Source organism: Hyperolius riggenbachi, chromosome 7 (genome assembly GCF_040937935.1).
Source record: "Hyperolius riggenbachi isolate aHypRig1 chromosome 7, aHypRig1.pri, whole genome shotgun sequence".
Lineage (NCBI taxonomy): Eukaryota > Metazoa > Chordata > Amphibia > Anura > Hyperoliidae > Hyperolius > Hyperolius riggenbachi.
Genome location: NC_090652.1, coordinates 299,306,667 through 299,326,810, shown reverse-complemented (window position 1 = coordinate 299,326,810; position 20,144 = coordinate 299,306,667). Strand labels below are relative to the sequence as shown.

Here is a 20,144-nt window from a genome sequence, read left to right as displayed (position 1 = left end):
GGCAGCTCTGGCATTCAGGGATTGGGCAGCTCTGGCACTCAGGGATTGGACAGCTCTGGTACTCAGGGGTCGGGCAGCTCTGGTACTCAGTGGTTGAGTAGCTCTGGCTCTTAGGGGTTGCGCAGCTCTGGCACTCAGGGATTGGACAGCTCTGGTACTCAGGGGTTGGGCAGCTCTGGCACTCAGGGGTTGGGCAGCTCTGGCACTCAGGGGTTGGGCAGCTCTGGCACTCAGGGGTTGGGCAGCTCTGGCACTCAGGGGTTGGGCAGCTCTGGCACTCAGGGGTTGGGCAGCTCTGGTACTCAGTGGTTGGGTAGTTCTGGCACTCAGGGGTTGGGCAGCTTTGGTACTCAGGGGTTGGGCAGCTCTGGTACTCAGGGGTTGGGCAGCTCTGGTACTCAGTGGTTGGGCAGTTCTGGTACTCAGTGGTTGGGCAGTTCTGGTACTCGAGGGTTGGGCAGCTCTGGTACTCAGTGATTGGGCAGCTCTGGATCTTCGGGGTTGGGCAGCTTTAGTGCTTATGGGTTGGACAGCTCTGGCTCTCAGGCGTTAGGCAGCTCTGTCACTCATGGGACTGTGCAGTTCTGGCACTCAGGGATTGAAAAATGGACAGCTCTTGTTCTCAGTGGGCTGGGCCTATTGTCACTCTGGGGGCTGGGAAGCTTTTGTACTCATGGGCTGTCACACTGTTTCCACACAGGCATCAGAATTCCCCATTATTCTGTCCCTGGAAAACCACTGCAGTTTGGAACAGCAAGACACCATGGCACATCACCTGAAAAGCATTCTGGGAGAGAAACTAGTGACCAGTACTCTGGATGGGCGGATCCCTGTCCAGTTACCGTCCCCTGAGGTACACAAACTTGAATGTCTTTTTTTTTTTGCATTGAATAGCATTAAATAATATAGTAACAATAATAGTTTTTCACAGGAGATAATATGTTTTTAATAACTGCCCCTCATTGGGGCTCACAAGCTAATGCCTGTTTTAAGTGGTGGGCAGAAATTACGCCTATGCGTAATTACCCATCGCAATTACGCGTTGTAATCGTAATGCAAATTTTGCAGATTACGCTTAAATTTTTTTGCATGCAAGCGTAATCACTAACCGTAATTACGCACAGTAGCGCAATGATTGAGTAATTTTGTTCACAAATATTTTTACGCATATGAGCAGATTTTTCCATTGAAGATTTAAATACCTGCGTGTGTGCAGTATACTGACTAATAACCATACTTGTTTTTCGCATACAAACTAATTTTTTCGCATTTAATATTTAACGAACAGCCGCACATGTGCAGTATACTGGCTGGTGAATGCAATTTTTTCGCAGGCAAATGCATTTTTCGCGTTGAATATTTAACTAATAGCCACACATGCGCAGAACACTGGCAAATAGATGCAAAAATGTGTACGCATCAACTGCGAATTACGTGTAATTGCGTGATTACAGGCGTAATTACGATTCACAAACTTAGTATGCAGTACAAAATGTAATCGCAATTACGCAATGCAAGATTACGAAAAATTATGCAAAATTTTGCGTAATCTGAATTGACCGATTATGAGCACTACTACCTGTTATGCTTTTGTAATGTAGAGAATTGTTGACTTTACCATTGGTGGCTGTTAAGGGCTTCCCTGAGGCTAATGGTGGGCATACACGGTGCGTTTCTTTCTTATCAATCGAGCCGCTGATGGGCTCGATTGATAATATTCGACAGGTCCAATCACGAATGGATTGATTCCCCGCTCGATTCCCGCCCGCGGACAATGGCAGGGAATCGAGCGGAAGATAAGCGGCGCCGGCGGGGACGAGCGGTAATTGATTCAGGCGGACGCGCGGGTACGTGTCAGGAGTGGATCCGGTGGCTAATCGAGCCACCGGATCGCACCGTGTATGCCCACCATAAGGCTACGTTTCCACTAGTGCGTTGCGTTTTCTTTGTGTAAAATGCGTAAACAAATTTGCATGCAAATGCAAATTCATATGCGTATGTATGCATATTTTAACACGAAAACGCACACTTTTTTTTCTATTAATTACAATTTCCTATTAATTACATTACATGCGAATGGCACACTATGCGTGCGGTGTGCGAATTCTGATGGCTCTGCTGTGCAGAATTTTTCTGCACAGTCCTGCGCGCAGATTCTGTTTGTAGTGGAAACCGTCCCATTAATTTGCATTGCCATGCAAATCTGCATGCGGAAAATGCATGCGCATTTATGTTAGTGCAAATGGGCCCTTACTCTAGAGCTAGCGAGCAATGGTTTCTTTGCTGCCGGTGGCCATCAAGTTTCATCCTTTAGTGACATTGCAGGTGACACCATGATTTGGTTCGTAGTGTTAGGTCAGGGAAGGCATCTAGCACACAAGTCAAGATAAGAAGCTGAGGGCAAGCCAGACGAGCAGACTGAGAATAATAGGTGAGCTGGGTCGGCAGGGAAAGTAATGATCAGATTCATAAGAACACAGCACAAGGTCAGGCGCAACTACTAAAGCTAACAGAGCCTTTAGAGTTCAGAGAAGCTGCCCCCCATACAATCAGCACAAATAAAAATTCCATCATGTTTGGTTAGTGCTACTTTTGTGCCTATTTGTGCTGCAAAAATTAATATTTCTGCTGCTTTCATTTTGAAGATAATAGCACTTATTATTTCCCAACCAATACCATCACTCAGCCCCCATACAACGACCTACAGAGATAAAACTGGTATAGGTGGGTAGTGCTGTGCACGTGCTCATTTGTGCTGCAAAAATCATATTTCTATCTTTTCTAGTTTGTGAGATATTCAAATTTTTATAAAGGTCAAAAGTTCTCTCAGCTTCCCCGCCATAACATCGCAAAGACTGATTGAGCCCAGTGAACTTTTGACCTTTATAAAATGGTGAATATCTCAAAAACTATAAAGGATAGAAAGATGATTTTTGCAGCACAAATGAGCACATGCACAGCACTACCCACCCATAGCAGTTTTATGTCTGTAGGTGGTTGCATGGGGGCTGGGTAATGGTATTGTTTTGGAAATAATACGTTCTATTATCCTTAAAATGAAAGCAGTACAAATCTTAATTTTTGCAGCACAAATGGGCACAAACGTAGCACTAACCAAACATGATGGAATTTTTATTTGTGCTGATTGTAGGGTGGCCAGCTTCACTGAGCCAACTTTTAGTATTGGCTGCTTGCTCCTAACCAAGGGGAAAAAACAAGAGGTCAGCGACAGGTGCAAACAGCATGGGACAATCCAGACAAACAATAGAATCTTGCCTTGTTTCTGGCCTAGCATCCACCCTACAGTTCATTTTACCCTTGTTGTCACACATCATTTTGCTTTGTGCAGGAACTGAAGGGTAAAATCCTGTTAAAGGGGAAAAAGAATGGAGGCCTGGAGAACTGTTTGGAAGAACCGCCTAAAGAGACGGACATGGGAAGCCGGGAAGTATCTGAGGAGGAGGACAATGGAGAGATAGAAGAGGAGAAGAGGACCTCAAAGGCAAGTTCAGAGGCATACATATTATCCCATTCCCGCCAACGGTGAGATGGGTGCAGGGTGAGCCTAAAGGCTCATTTGTGCTGCAAAAATCATCTATCTTTTATAGTTTTTGAGATATTCCATTTTTTATAAAGGTCAAAAGTTCACTCAGGCTCACTCAGCCTTTGCAATGTTGGGGGGGGGGGGGGGTTGAGTGTACTTTTGACCTTTGTAAAAACGTGAATATCTCAAAAACGATAAAGGATAGAAAGATGATTTTAGCAGCACTAATGAGCACATGCACAGCACTACTCAGGCATGCCAGCTTCATGTCCATAGGTTGTTGTGTAGAGGCTGGATGATGTTGTTGTTTTGGATAACATAAGTGCTTTTATCTTCAAAACGAAAGCAGCACAAATCTTAATTAGCATTAATCAAACATGATGGAATTTTTATTTGTGCTGATTGTAGGGGGCCTCTCTTTGCGTTACCAATTTTTATCCGGTTCGATGATAATTATCGAATTGGATGGTCGAGTGGCCACCAAGTTGAGAGATATATGGCCACCTTAATAACTCCTAGAAGAACTTGGAAAGTCTGGCTCTTTAGCAATATGCTTATATAAACTTGTGGGATCTCTTTCTGTTTAACAGAAGTCTAAAGATCGCATCTCACAGGCGCTTTCGGACTGCGTCATCTACTGCAAGAGTGTGCCGTTTGAGGGCTTCAAGCACTCCAGACCCTGCTATAAGGTCTATGAGATGTCTTCCTTCACGGAGTACAAAGCCAGGAAACTTGTGCGAGAGCCAGGTGAGTTGGGTGGGTCTCTGGTTTAAAGAGGAAGTCCAACCTCTGACCTAGAACACTTGGCCATACACAGTGCTGACCTTTCTCTGATTAGGTTCACTCTCACAAGCAGAAGCATACCGGGCCAGCAGGCCCCCCCAAAAAACTGAGCCAGCTGAGCCCCCTGCAAAACCCTGACACTATGAGCACCCCTCTTCCAGGATAAACATTTTGGTGGGGCCAGGGGCGTATCTGGGTAGTATAGTGCCTATGGCAAACAATGAAACTGCGCCCCCCCCCCTTCAGTCAGAGCCCCCCTTCCCCTCTAAGAACAGCATATTTACTCGTGTACATGTGTTATGGTTGCTTGTGTGTTTTTGCTCAGGATATTGCTTAGGTTACTTTTTTGGAAATATCTCGTTCTTCACTCTCTGTCCTCTGTTATAACACTAAGCACAGTGCACCCTACATGCATAATTTAAGTAGCCATATTTCCCAGATAACAGCATTAATCTGATGTCTGAATGACAGGGAGGCATGGAGGCAGGCAGGCTGGTGCAGCACAGTGGCAGGCATGGCGCCCATGGTGCTGTGGCGCCCGTGGCACATGCCATGCCTGCACCCCTCTAGATACGCCTCTGGGTGGGGCCACCAACACTACATCCAGTAGGGTCGCAATAGAGGGTGCAGAGGTTGTGACCGCACCGGGGCCATGTCCCCATGTCTTCTGCCATCTCCCTCTCCAATGTCCCCCTCTCCAATGATGGAGCCATGGTCCCGTCCCAGAGATCAATGGCTCCAGTAAAAACACAATACTTCAAGTTACTGCACCTCTTCCCTATGAGCTGAAGTTGCACTTGGGAACACAGCACGGCATTGAGCAGGAAGACAGAGGGGGACACGGGGGTTTCAGCGGATAAGGGGAACAGTGCCAGACACGGGATAGCAGAGGACACAGGGGAGACCAGGATGTCACAGGGGGACACAGGGACAGAGGAGGCCAAAGGACACCAAGAGGACACAGGGTACACCAGAAGGACACAGGAGACACCAGGAGGAAACGGGGATACTGGGAAGGAGGACACGAAAAATACAAGGAAGACACAGGGACACACAAGAGGTACAAAGGGGACACAAGACGTACAAGGAGAGCATAATAATTGGGCGGAGAAGGACCACAAGATACCACAGCACCATGGATGCACCATAAGACAGGTGCATCTTATGGTCAGGAGCATCTTATAGTCCCAAAAATACGGTAATCCTTCAGAAACTTCTGAAAATAATAAAAATCATAACGTGCAGCACACAGCCTTTCTTCCTACAAGCGCACTGACCCAGTTACAGTCTTAAACTAAGGCTATCTCTGTGATGATGTTAAGGAATTTTGTTTTCATGTATGTGACTTTCATTTATCTTGATTTTATTGTATCTGCACATATGATGTAAATCTGTGGTATTAGAACAAGTGATGTATAAGGAAATACAGGGGTGGGAAGAAACATTGTGATAATGGGAGAAGAAAGGTTTATAAGAATGCTCGACTAGTCCTCATCCATAGAGCCCCTGATGAACCTGATTGGTGTGAAGACAAAATGCGTTGGGGCGGAGCCAAAACACAGGAGTCGAGCAATGACAGGTGTAAAGATGTAACAGGACAATACCTGTTTGATTTTTACCACTTTTTTTTAGTGTATGAAAATTGAGCAGATCCCGGAGGAAAGAGAGCCAGAGAGGAGAGAGCAGTTTGAACGAAGGGGAGATCTCACTTAATATTGAGCTCAGATTGTTGTGATCTGATCAACAACCAATCTGTGTAAGGACAATTCCTCACGTGTGGTGGTGCGGTGGTGGGCAGAGAAGTAGCAAGCAGTATTATGCCGTGCATAATTATTGTTTCCCTTGATTGGGGTATTATACTTAAAGGGACTCCGAGCAGTGCAGAAACTATGGAAAGATGCATATCATTTTAAAGCTCTATTTCTCCTCTTTCCAATGATATATAAACCGCCACCCTACGCCTTTTAATTTTCGCTATTTTCGCGATTGAAATTGCTGCGGCTGCGATTTCAATCACGAAAATAGAGAAAACTAAAAGGCGTAGGGTGACGATTTAGGTGTCGCCAGAAAGAGGAGAAAGAGAGCTTTAAAATGATATCCATCTTTCCATAGTTACTTGTATTTTACTGGACGACACTTTCCCCAGTGTCAGCAGCTCCATTCAGCAGAATGGAGCTGCTCACTTTAGGAAAAAGTCGCCCTGTGTAATACAAGTAACTATGGAAAGATGGATATCATTTTAAAGCTCTCTTTCTCCTCTTTCTGGCGACACCTAAATCGTCACCCTACGCCTTTTAGTTTTCTCTATTTTCGCGATTGAAATTGCGGCCACGGCAATTTCAATCGCGAAAATAGCGAAAACTAAAAGGCGAAGGGCGAAGGTTTATATATCATTGGAAAGATAAGAAAGAGAGCTTTAAAATGATATGCATCTTTCCATAGTTTCTGCACTGCTCGGAGTCCCTTTAAATTTATGTACTAAATCTATGCACTAAAGCGTTAAACATAGCATAAGATTCACAGCTAAAACCATCTGACTGCTTTTCAAGGTACTGGAAGGGTTACAACTCAAGCTTTTACCTAATTAAACTGCTTACTGATAAGCTTGCCTTTGCCAACCAGCATTATCAGATTGTTTTGGAAGTGTAATAAATTGTGTAAACAAGGTAGAAAGATTACAACTTCCTGCTGTATCCAGGGGGGAAGCAGATAACTTTCTTTCCTTGATTTGCTTACTAATGACTTAATTAGGAGTCACTTTGATCATTTATCCTGCAGCTGGGATATGTCAGCTTCAGTGAGGTGTAAATATGCATTCAAATATCACCAGAGCAGTCTTATACCTTTTCATATTCTTTCTTTTTACTGTGTTTAATGCATTAGGGCAAAAATGTAATTCTAAGTGTTATCCCACTTTCAGGCATTGTTCACATTGCGTTCGGCTCACTTGTCCGTCCACGGTGGCCTTATTTTGAGGCGTTTTTTCTTTCTGATTCCCGGCGCTTGGGTGGGCGATTTTTCTTTTGGGTTAGCGGTTTCCAACGCATTTTTCCCAAGCATTTGGGTAATTCACTCCCTGACGCAAGTCAGGAAGTGAACTCTTTGATCCGGAAAAGAATAAATACAATGTATTTATTCTTAAAAACTCAAATGCAATCGCTCCACAAAGCGTTTTTGCGAGCGTTTTGAGTTTTTCCTATACCTTCCATTATAGCAAAAACGCCCTAAAATGGCTCAAGCACCGCTTTTGAAAACTGATAGCGCACGGAACGCTCTAGTCTGAACTTCACCGTAGCACAACATGGTGTAAGTGCTTTCTGAGTGTTTTCAGAAAAACGTCCACGCTTAGATTTTCCAAAAAACGCCTCTAATGTGAACAAAGCCTAAAGGAAAGTTGAAGAGAAATCGAGAGCCCAATATGGTGTAGTATGTCAAAATTGATTGGATAAATGAAACAGTGAGATGGTAATACTCACAAACACGGGTTACCACCTAGGTAACCACTCATTAGGCAGGTGAGGAGATTAGACCTGTCTTCACTCAGGATTAAGAAGTCGCTCTCTGTAGATAGAAAGAAAGGGGGTAGATCACCCCTCCACCTGGGGTGGACTCAAATATATTGGTAGGTGAACAGAGGCGCCAGAAGGATAAAAGTACATAAAATTTTTAAAAAATTGCTGGGAGGAAGTGGTGGACTCGCCTCCGTTAAAGCAGACTCCAAGGAATGTAAATATATAGATATACACATTTATTGAAAATACCCCAAAGATGCAATGCGTTTCGCGGGCACAGCCCACTTCTTCAGGCAATAAGCAGGGGATAAACAACAGCAATTCAGTTATAGCAAGCAGAGCACCTCTGTCACAGCCAATTCCCAAAGCCTAAAGGAAGATTCTTGGAGTAACTTCTCTTGGATGCTCTACTGGAGCAGCGCTGAAGGGTATTGTGTATCATTTTAAAGACAGCTACAGTCTTAATTATTTGTATTTTATTGAGAGGGTTTGCCATGTTAACATACATTGTGATGCTGAACACCTGGACTGTCAGTGAGCTCTCTAATAAAAGATGGTTGTATCCCCGCAGGCAATGACTTTGTGCGGCACAATGCCTCGCATCTGACCCGTGTCTACCCCACGGGCCTCAGGACCGACTCTTCCAACTACAACCCGCAGGACATGTGGAATGTGGGATGCCAAATGGGTGAGTTATTATTATAAGTCCCAAAGCATTTATTCTGTTTGCCTAGATTTAGTTCTAGCACTCGTTGGAATGCTGCTTACCAATTGACTCCTACAAATTAAATGTCCTATAGAAGGGTGTTTCTTTAGTGCTGCAAATTGGATTTATAAGTGTCTCTTACAGCCCCCCCCCCTCCCCTTTTATTCTGAGTCCCTTATTTGTCAGTGACACATCGTCAGCTTTTATTAAATCCATTTTTGTCAATGATATATCTGCCAATGCTCGAGGTGGACCAGCCAAGAGGGGAAGTGAAGCACTTAAGGAATATATTGCTTCATGGGCATTACTTGACCCAACTGCATTAGGAGGAGGTTCCCTTCACCCTGTGGGCATCTTTTGACCCCCACCCACAGTATATATAATAGTTTTTGATGCCAGATGAACAATTTGTTGGGTAGGAAAGAATGAGCCAAAATAGAAGATCTTCACACTTTTCCTTCACTCTTTACATTCTCTGTTTTCTTCACTCTTCACTCTTTACAGATTCTTTTTTTTTTCTTCACTCTTTACATTCTCTGTTTTCTTCACTCTTCACTCTTTACATTCTCTGTTTTCTTCACTCTTCACTCTTTACAGATTCTTTTTTTTTCTTCACTCTTTACAAATTCTGTTTTCTTTACTCTTGACATATTCTCAGTTTTGATCATTCTTTTCAGATTTTCTACTTTTCCTCGCTCTCTACAAATTTCTTCACTCTACAAATTCCCCGTTTTCTTCACTCTTCATTCTTTACATGTTCTCTTATTTTCTTCACTCTTTACAGATTCTCGGTTTTCTTCGTTCTTTACAAATTATCTGTTTTCTTCACTCTTCACTCTGTACAGATTCTCTTTTTTTCTTCACTCTTTACAGATTCTCAGTTTTCTTCACCCTTTACAAATTCTCTGTTTTCTTCGTCCTTTACAAATTCTCTGTTTTCTTCGTCCTTTACAAATTCGTTTTTTTCATGCTTTACAGATTCTTTTCTTCCTCTCTCTTTACAGATTTCTTCACTCTTTACAAATTCTATGTTTACTTCATGCTTCATTCTTTACAGATTCTCTGTTTCTTCATGCCTTACAGATTCTCTTCTTTTCCTCGCTCTTTACAGATTAATTCACTCTGTACATATTCTCTGTTTTCTTCACTCTTTACAAATGTTCTGTTTTCTTCACTCTTTACATATCCTCTACTTTTCTTCACTCAGATTTTTTTTTTCTCAATTTTCTTCACTCTTTACAGATTATTGGATTTCCTTCACAGATTCTAGGTTTTCTTCACTCATTACTCTTGACAGATTCTGAGTTTCCTTCACCCTTTACAGATTTCCAGCTTTTCTTCACTCTTTACAAATTCAGTTTTCTTCACTCCTTACAGAGTCTCTGCTTTTCTTCACTCTTGACACATTTTTTTATTTTCTTCACTCCTTACAGATTAACTGCTTTTCTTTGTGCTTTACAAATTCTCAGGTTTTTTTTTTGCTTTTCATAAATTCTCTGCTTTTCTTCACCCCTTACAGATTTGTTTATTTTTTTTTTTTTTTGCACTCATAACAGATTATTTAGTTTTCTTCACTTTTCACAGATTCTTGTTTTTTTCACTCTTTAAAGACTCTTTGTTTTCTTTGCTCTGTACAGGTTCTCTGCTTTTCTTCACTTTTTACAGATTCTCTGTTTTCTTCACTCTTTATTCTTGACAGATCCTAGGTTTTCTTCTTTCTTTAAAGACTCTTTGTTTTCTTCACTCTTTACAGATTTTCTGTTTTCTTCACTTTTCACAGATTTTAGGTTTTTTTTTACTTCACTCTTTAAAGACTCTGTTTTTTTCACTCTTGACAGATTCTCGGTTTTCTTTGCTCTATACTCTTGACAGATCCTCGGTTTTCTTCTTTCTTTAAAGACTCTTTGTTTTCTTTGCTCTCTACAGATTCTCTGCTTTTCTGAAACAGTCAGTATCAATACTAAGTTCTGTGAAGAAATTGCTTCTCGTTTTATTTATTTATTTGTTTTCCTTCTAGCAGAAACCTTTCTGTATGGAGAGGGTCAATAAGATGCCAATAATTACAGCTTGCAGACAGAATTAGTCACACTGTAGGCAGCTTGGGACCGGGCCGATCAAATGCATTTCCCATCGATTTTGATTGGCCAGTTGCAATTTGCATACCATCTGGATTCAATTTGCATGCAGGCCAGAATTATCAGCGTTTTATTGACTTTTTCGAATTCTGTCCCAATTTCCTTATTTCTGTCTATTAGAGATGGCCCGAACATCAGCTGTTCGCAGCGGGTAGCAAACAGATAGTGCAGTTCGATCCGCCCCCTATACCTCGTTATTGGGCTAAACTTTGACGCCCTACATCACAGTCAGCAGACACATGGCAGCCAATCAGGCCACACTCACCCACGGATCCCCGCCCCACCTATAAAAACACAGCAGTGCCAACCATGTTCTCAGTCTGGTGCTGCTGCTGTAGTGAGTGGAAGGGAGAGACATTGCTGCAGAGACAGGGACAGTTAGCTAGGCGCTTCTGTTTATTGCTGATTGCTGAAAGCACCCCAAAACAAAAGCCCTTTTGAGGGCTCATATTTTTCTATTTGTTTTTTTTTGTATATGAGACACTGGTCACACTGCATACAGACCGGCCACAGTCATTGCTGGGCTGTGTAGTTCTACTATACGCTTCTATCTATATTGAAAGCAAGCCAGCACACTGTCTATCATAAGCTGTGCTTAGCTTGCAACTGTATCTGTTATTGATATCTGTGTGGGTTACACACTGCATACAGGTTGTTACCTTGCTGCGGTGAAGGGGCTTGCATATCACAATGAAGCAATGACCTATATGAGTGTGTTGGAGGGGCACACCCAAGATAATAAGGTCGTTGCTTCATTGTTAACTGACCAAATTCGATCAGCTGAACAGTCACTGTTGTTCTGTTATTGAGCTACTTCAGCCCGACCATATGGGCTGGAAAACTGCCATCGCCTGCACTCTCGCCAACGTGCGCACCAGTCCAGCATGGCTGTCACAACACAAACAGCTGTTTGTAGTGCGTTAAACAGTGAGTTTGGTCTGTCAGTGTGAAGCAGTACATTAATTACACTACCTGATCGATGTATACACATGCAAGATGTTTTAAAGCACTTTATGCCTCCAGTTTAGCAATGCAATGTGATTTCTGCCCTTTAGGGATTGTAACCCTACTCTGCGCCAAATATGTAATTTTCCTCGGGACTTTTGGCGTGTATCCCCCTCCGCCATGCCCCCCTCCAGGTGTTAGACCCATTGAAACAACTTTTCCATCACTTTTGTGGCCAGAAATAGTCCCTGTACGTTTTAAAATTCGCCTTGCCTATTGAAGTCTATGGCGGTTTGCCTGGTTTGCACAAACTCAAACTTTTGTTGAAGTTCGCGTTTGCAGTTCACGAACCCAAAATCTAAAGTTTGAGCCATCTCTACTGTCAGTAGTTCTTAGTCTTTTACCTTGTAGTCCTTGATTTAGGACCACGCACTGTGGCAATGGAATCAGCTCCTAGCTCATTACATGGGATAACCTGGAATCCTGTGTGTCCTCCAAGCCAAGAAATGGGTGGAATTAAAAAATAAATAACTGTAGAATACCTAAAGCATCAAATGATAAAGAATAACAACAAAATACAAAAGGAGACAAAACATTGCCCAGCTATAGGAGAGGCCAAGAAGACAGATAATAGTGAAGGTGGACATCGATAGGCCAGCAGTTCATATCCACCTGCTCTGCACGCCTGTATTTGGCATTGAATGGTATCATCACCACTTAGCGTTCATATCTCTCTCTTTAGTGGCGCTGAATTTCCAGACTGCCGGGGTGGAGATGGATTTAAACGATGGACTCTTCCAGCAAAACGCTCGTTGCGGCTACGTCCTAAAGCCTGCCTTCATGAGAAGCGTAGACACCAACTTCAACCCAGACCTGCCGCAAGACACCGCCGGGTATTCACCGGTCATCCTCTCCATACTGGTAATATATCTTACTGATGCTTGGCTGGAAGACCATAAATAAGAACTGTAGTGAAAATAATGTTATGAATAAAATTGCTTATTTTTTTTACAATATTCATTTATACATTTACTTAGTCATTGTTTGCCCATTGTAAAATCTATCACAGAAATTTATCACAGGTGGCAATATCTTTAGTCCTGTCAGGCGCAGCTCTGTGGAATGTTTTTTTTTTTAAACGGAAACGTTTAAAGCCAGTGAAAAGAATACATGGTCCCCCAGACTGCTCTATAAGGGGAACTCTGCCTAGCTACACAGCCTAAGTGGGGTTACATACCAATATACAACAATATATAGTTATAGGAAGTGTTTCTGATGTTTAAACCAGGAAAATTACCTTTTAAAGTGGGTATTCTGAATAATTTACTGCATTCTGTTATATGTCACTGTAGTACCTCTTTAAAATAAACCTGTGTCTAACTGTTTATGGAGTGAGCAGCAGGCCTAAATGATAAATTGTGCTTGTCACAGGGCCCCTAGTGGCCGGACCGCACAATGCCTTCCAATCAGTTTCAGCACACAGACCATGCAATCTGTGGTCGCAATCGGTGCGCAGAAACCGCTGGAATTTTGGCAGCAGACCGGCTAGAAGGGAGCCTGTGAGTTACGGTAATACAACTTACACACTATTTCAGGGTATAACTGACACCACCTCTGTTACCATGGGACAGAGGAGCCCACTGACTGGCTGATTTTAGACCTGCAAATAAAACGGTTAAACACACTCTATTCTGTCTAGCTAGCAACAATAGTAGCGACTCTTCAGAAACCAGGGTTCAGTTTGTGCGGCTGAATAATAGGGTAGCTGAACGAATAAATGACGGTAGCGTCGTTTATTACAAATGCAACATAAATAATTAATATATACAGAAGATCATTAAAATCAGCAATTATAGAAACATTAGTAGCCAGTATGAAAATAAAAGGAAGGAGAAAATACTTAGGTTCATGGAAATATGTCCTTTCTGGGAAAGAAATGCAAAGTCCTTGGTTTCAGAGTGGAGGACTCAGTGTCAAAGTCCAAACAAGCCAGATGCCAGCATATCCTCAAGCTGGCAAGGATGTAATCAGGATGATGTTCAAAGTGGAGGACATTGATTTTGGGTCCTCTGCCATTCTTATACCCCTGATCCAGTAGGAGGGAGTGAGGGCAGGAACCACACACCCTCTTAGAACATGAGATGAGTCCTCCCACTTTCCTGGGGACCAAAAATCATATCTAGCCATATATGGGCTCTATCTCACAGAACCGTACAGGTCAGGGCAGATTTACTAACATTTTCAGGTCCGTCACGATTTACCCAGCCCCCTGATACCAAGCATGAGGGGTGGGACCTCTGTGGTATCACCAGGGCACTTTCAAACTGCCTAACTGACAGCCCTCACCTCAGAATGTTCTGAAACTTTCTCAGTACCATCGCCAGGCAAAGCCCGGCACGCTCTGTGAGTTTGGATGGCCTGCCAGCCTTGTAACACAGGAAATATGACAAATATAGCAGTTTATGGATTATTATATACATCTAGGAGTTACAGCAGGTCATGTCTAGGTGAAGGGCTCTTTGAAGCTAGGACAGCAGGCTACGTGTCGGCTTCCCTGCTGAGATCGGGGCTGAGGAGCCTCACTCTCCTTCCTCTAAATTGGTTCTGTCAGGCTACTTATCGGACTTCATCTGATGGATGGGCCCTTAGCACAGCTGGGTGCCTGGGACACTCTGCTGAAGGCTTCCTGCCATTTGGTAAAAAGAGACTTTTAAAAGAAGGGATGTCATTCTGTTCGCTGCAATGACTGTGCAAATCTAACCAGGAAGTGATCAGAAAATGGACTGCGTGAATCCTCCCGATTGGCCTGCGTTTCTCACGGCTATTCCGTGACAGTGCCCACCCCTTCCTGTCTCATTGGCCAACTGTCACTAGTGTCACAAGAGGTACAAGGGGGTCACAAGAGGTATAAGGGGGTTACAAGAGGTACAAAGGGGGTTACAAGAGGTACAAAGGGGGTTACAAGAGGTACAAGGGAGTTACAAGAGGTACAAGGGGGTCACAAGAGGTACAAGGGGGTTACAAGAGGTACAAAGGGGGTTACAAGAGGTACAAAGGGGTTACTAGAGGTACAAAGGGGGTTACAAGAGGTACAAGGGGGTCACAAGAGGTACAAGGGGGTCACAAGAGGTACAAAGGGGGTTACAAGAGGTACAAGGGGGTCACAAGAGGTACAAGGGGGTTACAAGAGGTACAAAGGGGGTTACAAGAGGTACAAAGGGGGTTACAAGAGGTACAAAGGGGTTACAAGAGGTACAAAGGGGGTCACAAGAGGTACAAGGGGGTCACAAGAGGTACAAGGGGGTCACAAGAGGTACAAAGGGGGTTACAAGAGGTACAAGGGGGTCACAAGAGGTACAAGGGGGTTACAAGAGGTACAAGGGGGTCACAAGAGGTACAAGGGGGTTACAAGAGGTACAAAGGGGGTTACAAGAGGTACAAGGGGGTTACAAGAGGTACAAAGGGGGTCACAAGAGGTACAAGGGGGTCACAAGAGGTACAAGGGGGTCACAAGAGGTACAAGGGGGTTACAAGAGGTACAAGGGGGTTACAAGAGGTACAAAGGGGGTCACAAGAGGTACAAGGGGGTCACAAGAGGTACAAGGGGGGCACAAGAGGTACAAGGGGGTTACAAGAGGTACAGGGGGGACATAATAATTGTGGAGGATGGGGGGAAAACATGCACAAGACTCCCATGCACCATGGAAGCACCATTTTGTTTTCCCCTGCTTCTAGTCCTGTAATGGTCTGGAGAGTCTTCTGGTCCTAAAATATTGTAGTTCTGAGTTTTTGCAGAATTATGCAAATGTTGTATAGAAATGTATGCAGCTTGAAAATGGTCTAATCAAATTTGGCTGGATTTCATTGGGCCATTTTAAAGCTGCCTACATTTGCATAAAAATGTACATAATCCTGCATCAACTTGACTATTTGCATCTCATTAACCATCCCTCTTTGCGTCCCGTTAAAATGATGTCATTGTGTGCAGGTGATCAGCGCCCAGCAGCTGCCGAAGGTGGAGAACGGTAAAGAGGGCTCCATCGTTGATCCTCTGGTGAGAGTGGAGATCTTTGGCGTTCCCATGGACCAGGCGAGACAGGAGACCAAATACATAGATAATAATGGTGAGCTCCGCGGAATCTTCTGTCTCAATTATTATTTACAGTCTTAAAGAGACACTGAAGCGGAAAAAAAAAATGATATAATGATTTGCATGTGTAGTACAGCTAAGAAATAAAACATTAGGAGCAGAGATATGAGTCTAATATTGTTTCCAGTACAGGAACAGGAAGAGTTAAGAAACTCCAGTTGTTCTCTATGAAAAAAAGCCATTGAGCTCCACGAATTTCGTCGCAGGGAGCTCTGTCTTCTAAAGCTTGTTATCTCAACTGTCAAGTACCCGCTTAGAATGCTGAGTAGTGTGTAAACTGCAAATATTAGAGAATGATGCAATGTTATTAAAAAACACTATATAACTAAAAATAAAAATATGCGATTATTTTCTTTGCTACTAATCTTCTAGTAATTATCCGTACCACACAACCAATTCATTATATCATATACTGTATATATTTATTTATTTTTGCTTCAGTGTCTTTTTAAGCCTACTACCACAAACAAAATGTAGCAGAACAGCATTCAAACAGTTAAATACAGTACCTTGTTCTTCAGTGGAAAGCTCCTTGCTTCAGTGGAAAGCTTCTGGCAACAACCAAAGAGATGATAACATTATCTTTTTACATTCCTTTGTCACATACATTTACACATATATTTACTAAATCTGAGCTCTCTCTACTTCTAGTATGTGTGCAGTTGAGAAGTGATCACTAGATAGATTTTAATATATCATTACATCAGCCATGCAATAAAATGCAGTGGCAGCTTTCAGAGCAGATAAACTGTACTTTGGGACCTTGTAATTTGTAAACAGGCAATATTACTTGAGCAAAAAATCAAATGTGGTAACGGTATGGGTAATAAGTAGGAAAACACATTTTTATTGAATGTTATGTCAGAGTTCTATGCCACTTGTCAGCAGGCAATGAGTCCTACAGGATAACGTGTGCTCACACGCAGGATACAAATGAAACATTAAAGAGAGTCTGAAGCGAGAATAAATCTCGCTTCAGACCTCATAGATAGCAGGGGCACGCACGTGTGCCCCTGCTAAACCGCCGCTATCCCGCGGCTTAACGGGGGTCCCTGTCCCTCCAAATCCCCTCCGTAATGCGGGGGAGCGCTTCCTGGTTGGGGCAGGGCTAACCGCCGCAGCCCTGCCCCACGCGCGTCTGTCAGCGCGAATCTCCGCCTCTCCCCCGCCCCTCTCAGTCTTTCTTCACTGAGAGGGGCGGGGGAGAGGTGGCGATGCGCGGCTGATAGACGTGAATGGAGGCAGGGCTGCAGCCGTTAGCCTTGCCTCCAGGAGCGACCAAGTCCATGACCAAGTGTCACAGTGGGGGGTTTGGGGGTGAAGGGACCCCCGTTTAGCGGCGCTATAGCAGCGGTTTAGCAGGGGCACACGTGCCCCTGCTAACTATGAGCTCTGAAGCGAGATTTATTCTCGCTTCAGAGTCTCTTTAAGGGAACCTAAAGTGACAAGAATTTGTAGGCTGCCATATTTATTTCCTTTTAAACAATACCAGTTTCCTGGCAGCCCTGCTGATCTTTCATGCATCAGTAGTGTCTGAATCACACACCTGAGGGCTTATTCAATGAGGGACGGTGCGTTGTAAAGCGACGTTAAAGTCACGACGCAGCATTACAATGCAACAGAAAAAAGGGGTAACGCACATTAACGCTGCATTACCGTTGCATACAGTAGGTACAGTAAAGCATACAGTCAATGAAAAGTATGCTTCCCTGTACCTGGTAACGTGTGCGTTTAGAGGTAATGCGCTGCAGTAGTGTTTTACCATAACGCTACACGTTACAATGCAACACTAACCTCGCACTGTAAACATCCCATAGGATTAGCATTGCAGTGCGGTAAGCTGCATTATAAGACTTTATAATGTATCTTCGCAACGTCCCACTGTGAATAAGGCCTTAAACTAACATGTGACTAATCTTGTCAGAAACACCTGATCTGTTGCATGCTTGTTCAGGGTCTACTGCTAAAAGTATGAGACAGATGATCAGCAGGATAGCCAGGCAATGTGCATTGTTTAAATAAATATGTCAGCCTCCATATTCCTCTTACTTCAGGTGTCGTCTAACGTAGCTGGCCAACTTTAGCAATCTAAAAAATGGCCATACACTATGCAATCCTGGTTGTCCACTCTTGTCCTTATTTTTCTCTCCATATTTAAAGGATTTAACCCCATGTGGAACGAAAGGCTGCAGTTTAAAATCCATGTCCCTGAGCTGGCTCTGGTGAGGTTTGAGGTGGAGGACTACGACAAGACGTCCAGGAATGACTTTGTTGGACAATACACGCTGCCCTTCAAGAGCGTCAAGTCAGGTGAGCAGCTGCTAAGTGATTTCTATGGGGATTTTCCCAGTTTCCATTACAAGCAGCCATGTCACCGCAGCTGGGGCTGATTCTAGTCATTCTATTGCCCCAGGCAATGTGATCAGAAATGTCATAGCCTCTGTCAGGCTCGGTCCACACTTGTGCGAATGCAGAACGGAAACAGGCGGATGTGTTCTGTCCATTCTGCATCCGCTCTGCGCAAATCATTCGCGTCCGCTCCGTGTCCGCAGCGTTGCTATCTTGGTCTGTACGCATCACCGCTCACCTGTATCACCGCCACTGTTCGTCCCCCACCCGGTCCCTTCAGCAACCCGGGGGCCAGCAGAAGCATGGCTGTCCATAGGCTGCCACAGGCTAAGTCTCCCTAGCAACAGGGAGCATTCTCATTAGTCCAACATGAACTAATGAGAATTCTCCCTGTTGCTAAGGATTCCCATTGGCCTGTTGCAGCTCAATGGAGAATCCCCAACTACTGGTCTCTTTAGAAGGGACCGAGCGGCGACGATGGGCGGCGGGACACGTCAGTATTACTTCACGGCGGTAGCCTGGATGTGACTAAAACGGGTGATGCCGATGCGGCGACCAGCCTAGTGAGAGCGGACAGTGTCCATTCCCACAGGTTTACATTGGACACGTTTTCCTGACCAGTCCAGGAAAACGTGTCAAATCCGGACTCTCTGCAACGTCTTAATTCCGTGCAACATGGATCCGTGTGCGATACGTGTATCTGCACGAGTGGGAGCGGGTCCTATTTTTAACATAGGATCCACTTCCTGCATTTCTGCAGAGCTTTAAAAACGTATCCCACGCATACATTATAAAACAAGTGTGAACTGGTCCTTATTGACTTTTACAGATAACAATAACAGACAAGTTATATACAGAAATGATGTTTCTTAATACAATTCTATAACGTATACACAAATTATTAACTGGCCAGTTGTATCTCACCGTCCCAAACTCACCAAACCCACAAAAAAAACACCTTCCTATAATTGATATATGAGGGATGTGTAGCCACTGTATGCAAATACTATACTGTTGAAGTACAGCCTTGCGGCTCTTTTCCACTATGAAATGCGATCGCAAACGCAATCGCGTTTCTATTTCCACCATGCGATTGCATACTATACTCAGTATAGTAGAGCTCAATCGCATCCAAAACGCGGCAGGACGACGATTGCGCTTGGAGCAAAATCGCATCGCAATCGGATCGCACTAATGGAAATTGCTCCTGCAGTTTCCATTAGTTTAATGTACCTTGCGATTTGCAATCAGAATCAAATTGCAAATCGCAGGGTAGTGGAAAAAGGCCCTTAGACTGTACAGACCACATCTAAAATAATTGCAGCGTAGTTAGCACAATAACAGCACCTGCAATATAATTGTTATGTGTTTGAGAATTCTATAGTACACGGTGTGCTAAGACTAGCCCTCTGGTGCCCCCTACTGCATCTGCCCAGTGTGCCTATGGTAAAAAACGAGACTGACTTCAGTCCATTAGTTCATGGGAACTTAACAATATTTAAAGAGACACTGAAGCGAAAAAAAAATGATGATATTATGGTTTGTATGTGTAGTACAGCTAAGAAATAAAACATTAAGATCAGATATATCAGTCTAAGGGCTCATTTCCACTATCGCGAATAAATTCGCATAGCAATACAAGTGAATGGGACTGTTTCCACTTGTCAGGATTCCTTTGCGTTTTTCTGTGCAGAAAAATTTGCATGCCAGAGCCATCAGAATTCACATGCCGCATACCGCTATGCGAATCGCATACAATGTATTTAATAGGAAATTCGCATGAGGTTTGGGTATGCGAATTTTCATGCGAATTTTCATGCAAATTCGCATAGAAACAATGGAAAAGCATACCAGCACTGCCATGGTTAAATTCACATGCATCATCATCCATGCGAATTCATGTGCGAATACGCATGAAAATTCGCATGGACCCGCACGCGAATTTCGCATCCGCATGCGAATTTTTTCCGCGACGATTCGCACCGCAAAGGTGGAAATGCAGCCTAATTGTTTCCAGTAC

At 43.7% G+C, this 20,144-nt stretch overlaps 1 protein-coding gene and 1 long non-coding RNA gene across 3 annotated transcripts in view; one reads left to right on the top strand and one right to left on the bottom strand.

Annotated features, from left to right (window-relative positions):
- Positions 1 to 20,144, top strand: part of PLCD4 (phospholipase C delta 4) — a 94,669-nt gene that overhangs the window by 71,655 nt on the left and 2,870 nt on the right. For both annotated transcript variants that reach the window (XM_068246048.1, XM_068246046.1), the window contains 7 exons: positions 701 to 853; positions 3,350 to 3,502; positions 4,135 to 4,291; positions 8,411 to 8,527; positions 12,368 to 12,546; positions 15,614 to 15,749; positions 17,936 to 18,085. In XM_068246048.1, the coding sequence (XP_068102149.1) occupies positions 701 to 853; positions 3,350 to 3,502; positions 4,135 to 4,291; positions 8,411 to 8,527; positions 12,368 to 12,546; positions 15,614 to 15,749; positions 17,936 to 18,085 (1,045 nt within the window). The remainder of the gene's footprint in view (positions 1 to 700; positions 854 to 3,349; positions 3,503 to 4,134; positions 4,292 to 8,410; positions 8,528 to 12,367; positions 12,547 to 15,613; positions 15,750 to 17,935; positions 18,086 to 20,144) is intronic.
- Positions 12,531 to 18,437, bottom strand: LOC137525170 (uncharacterized). The gene is made up of 3 exons (XR_011022879.1): positions 18,363 to 18,437; positions 16,285 to 16,326; positions 12,531 to 12,570 (listed from the first exon to the last, which is right to left on the bottom strand). It is a non-coding gene; the product is annotated as an uncharacterized lncRNA (long non-coding RNA).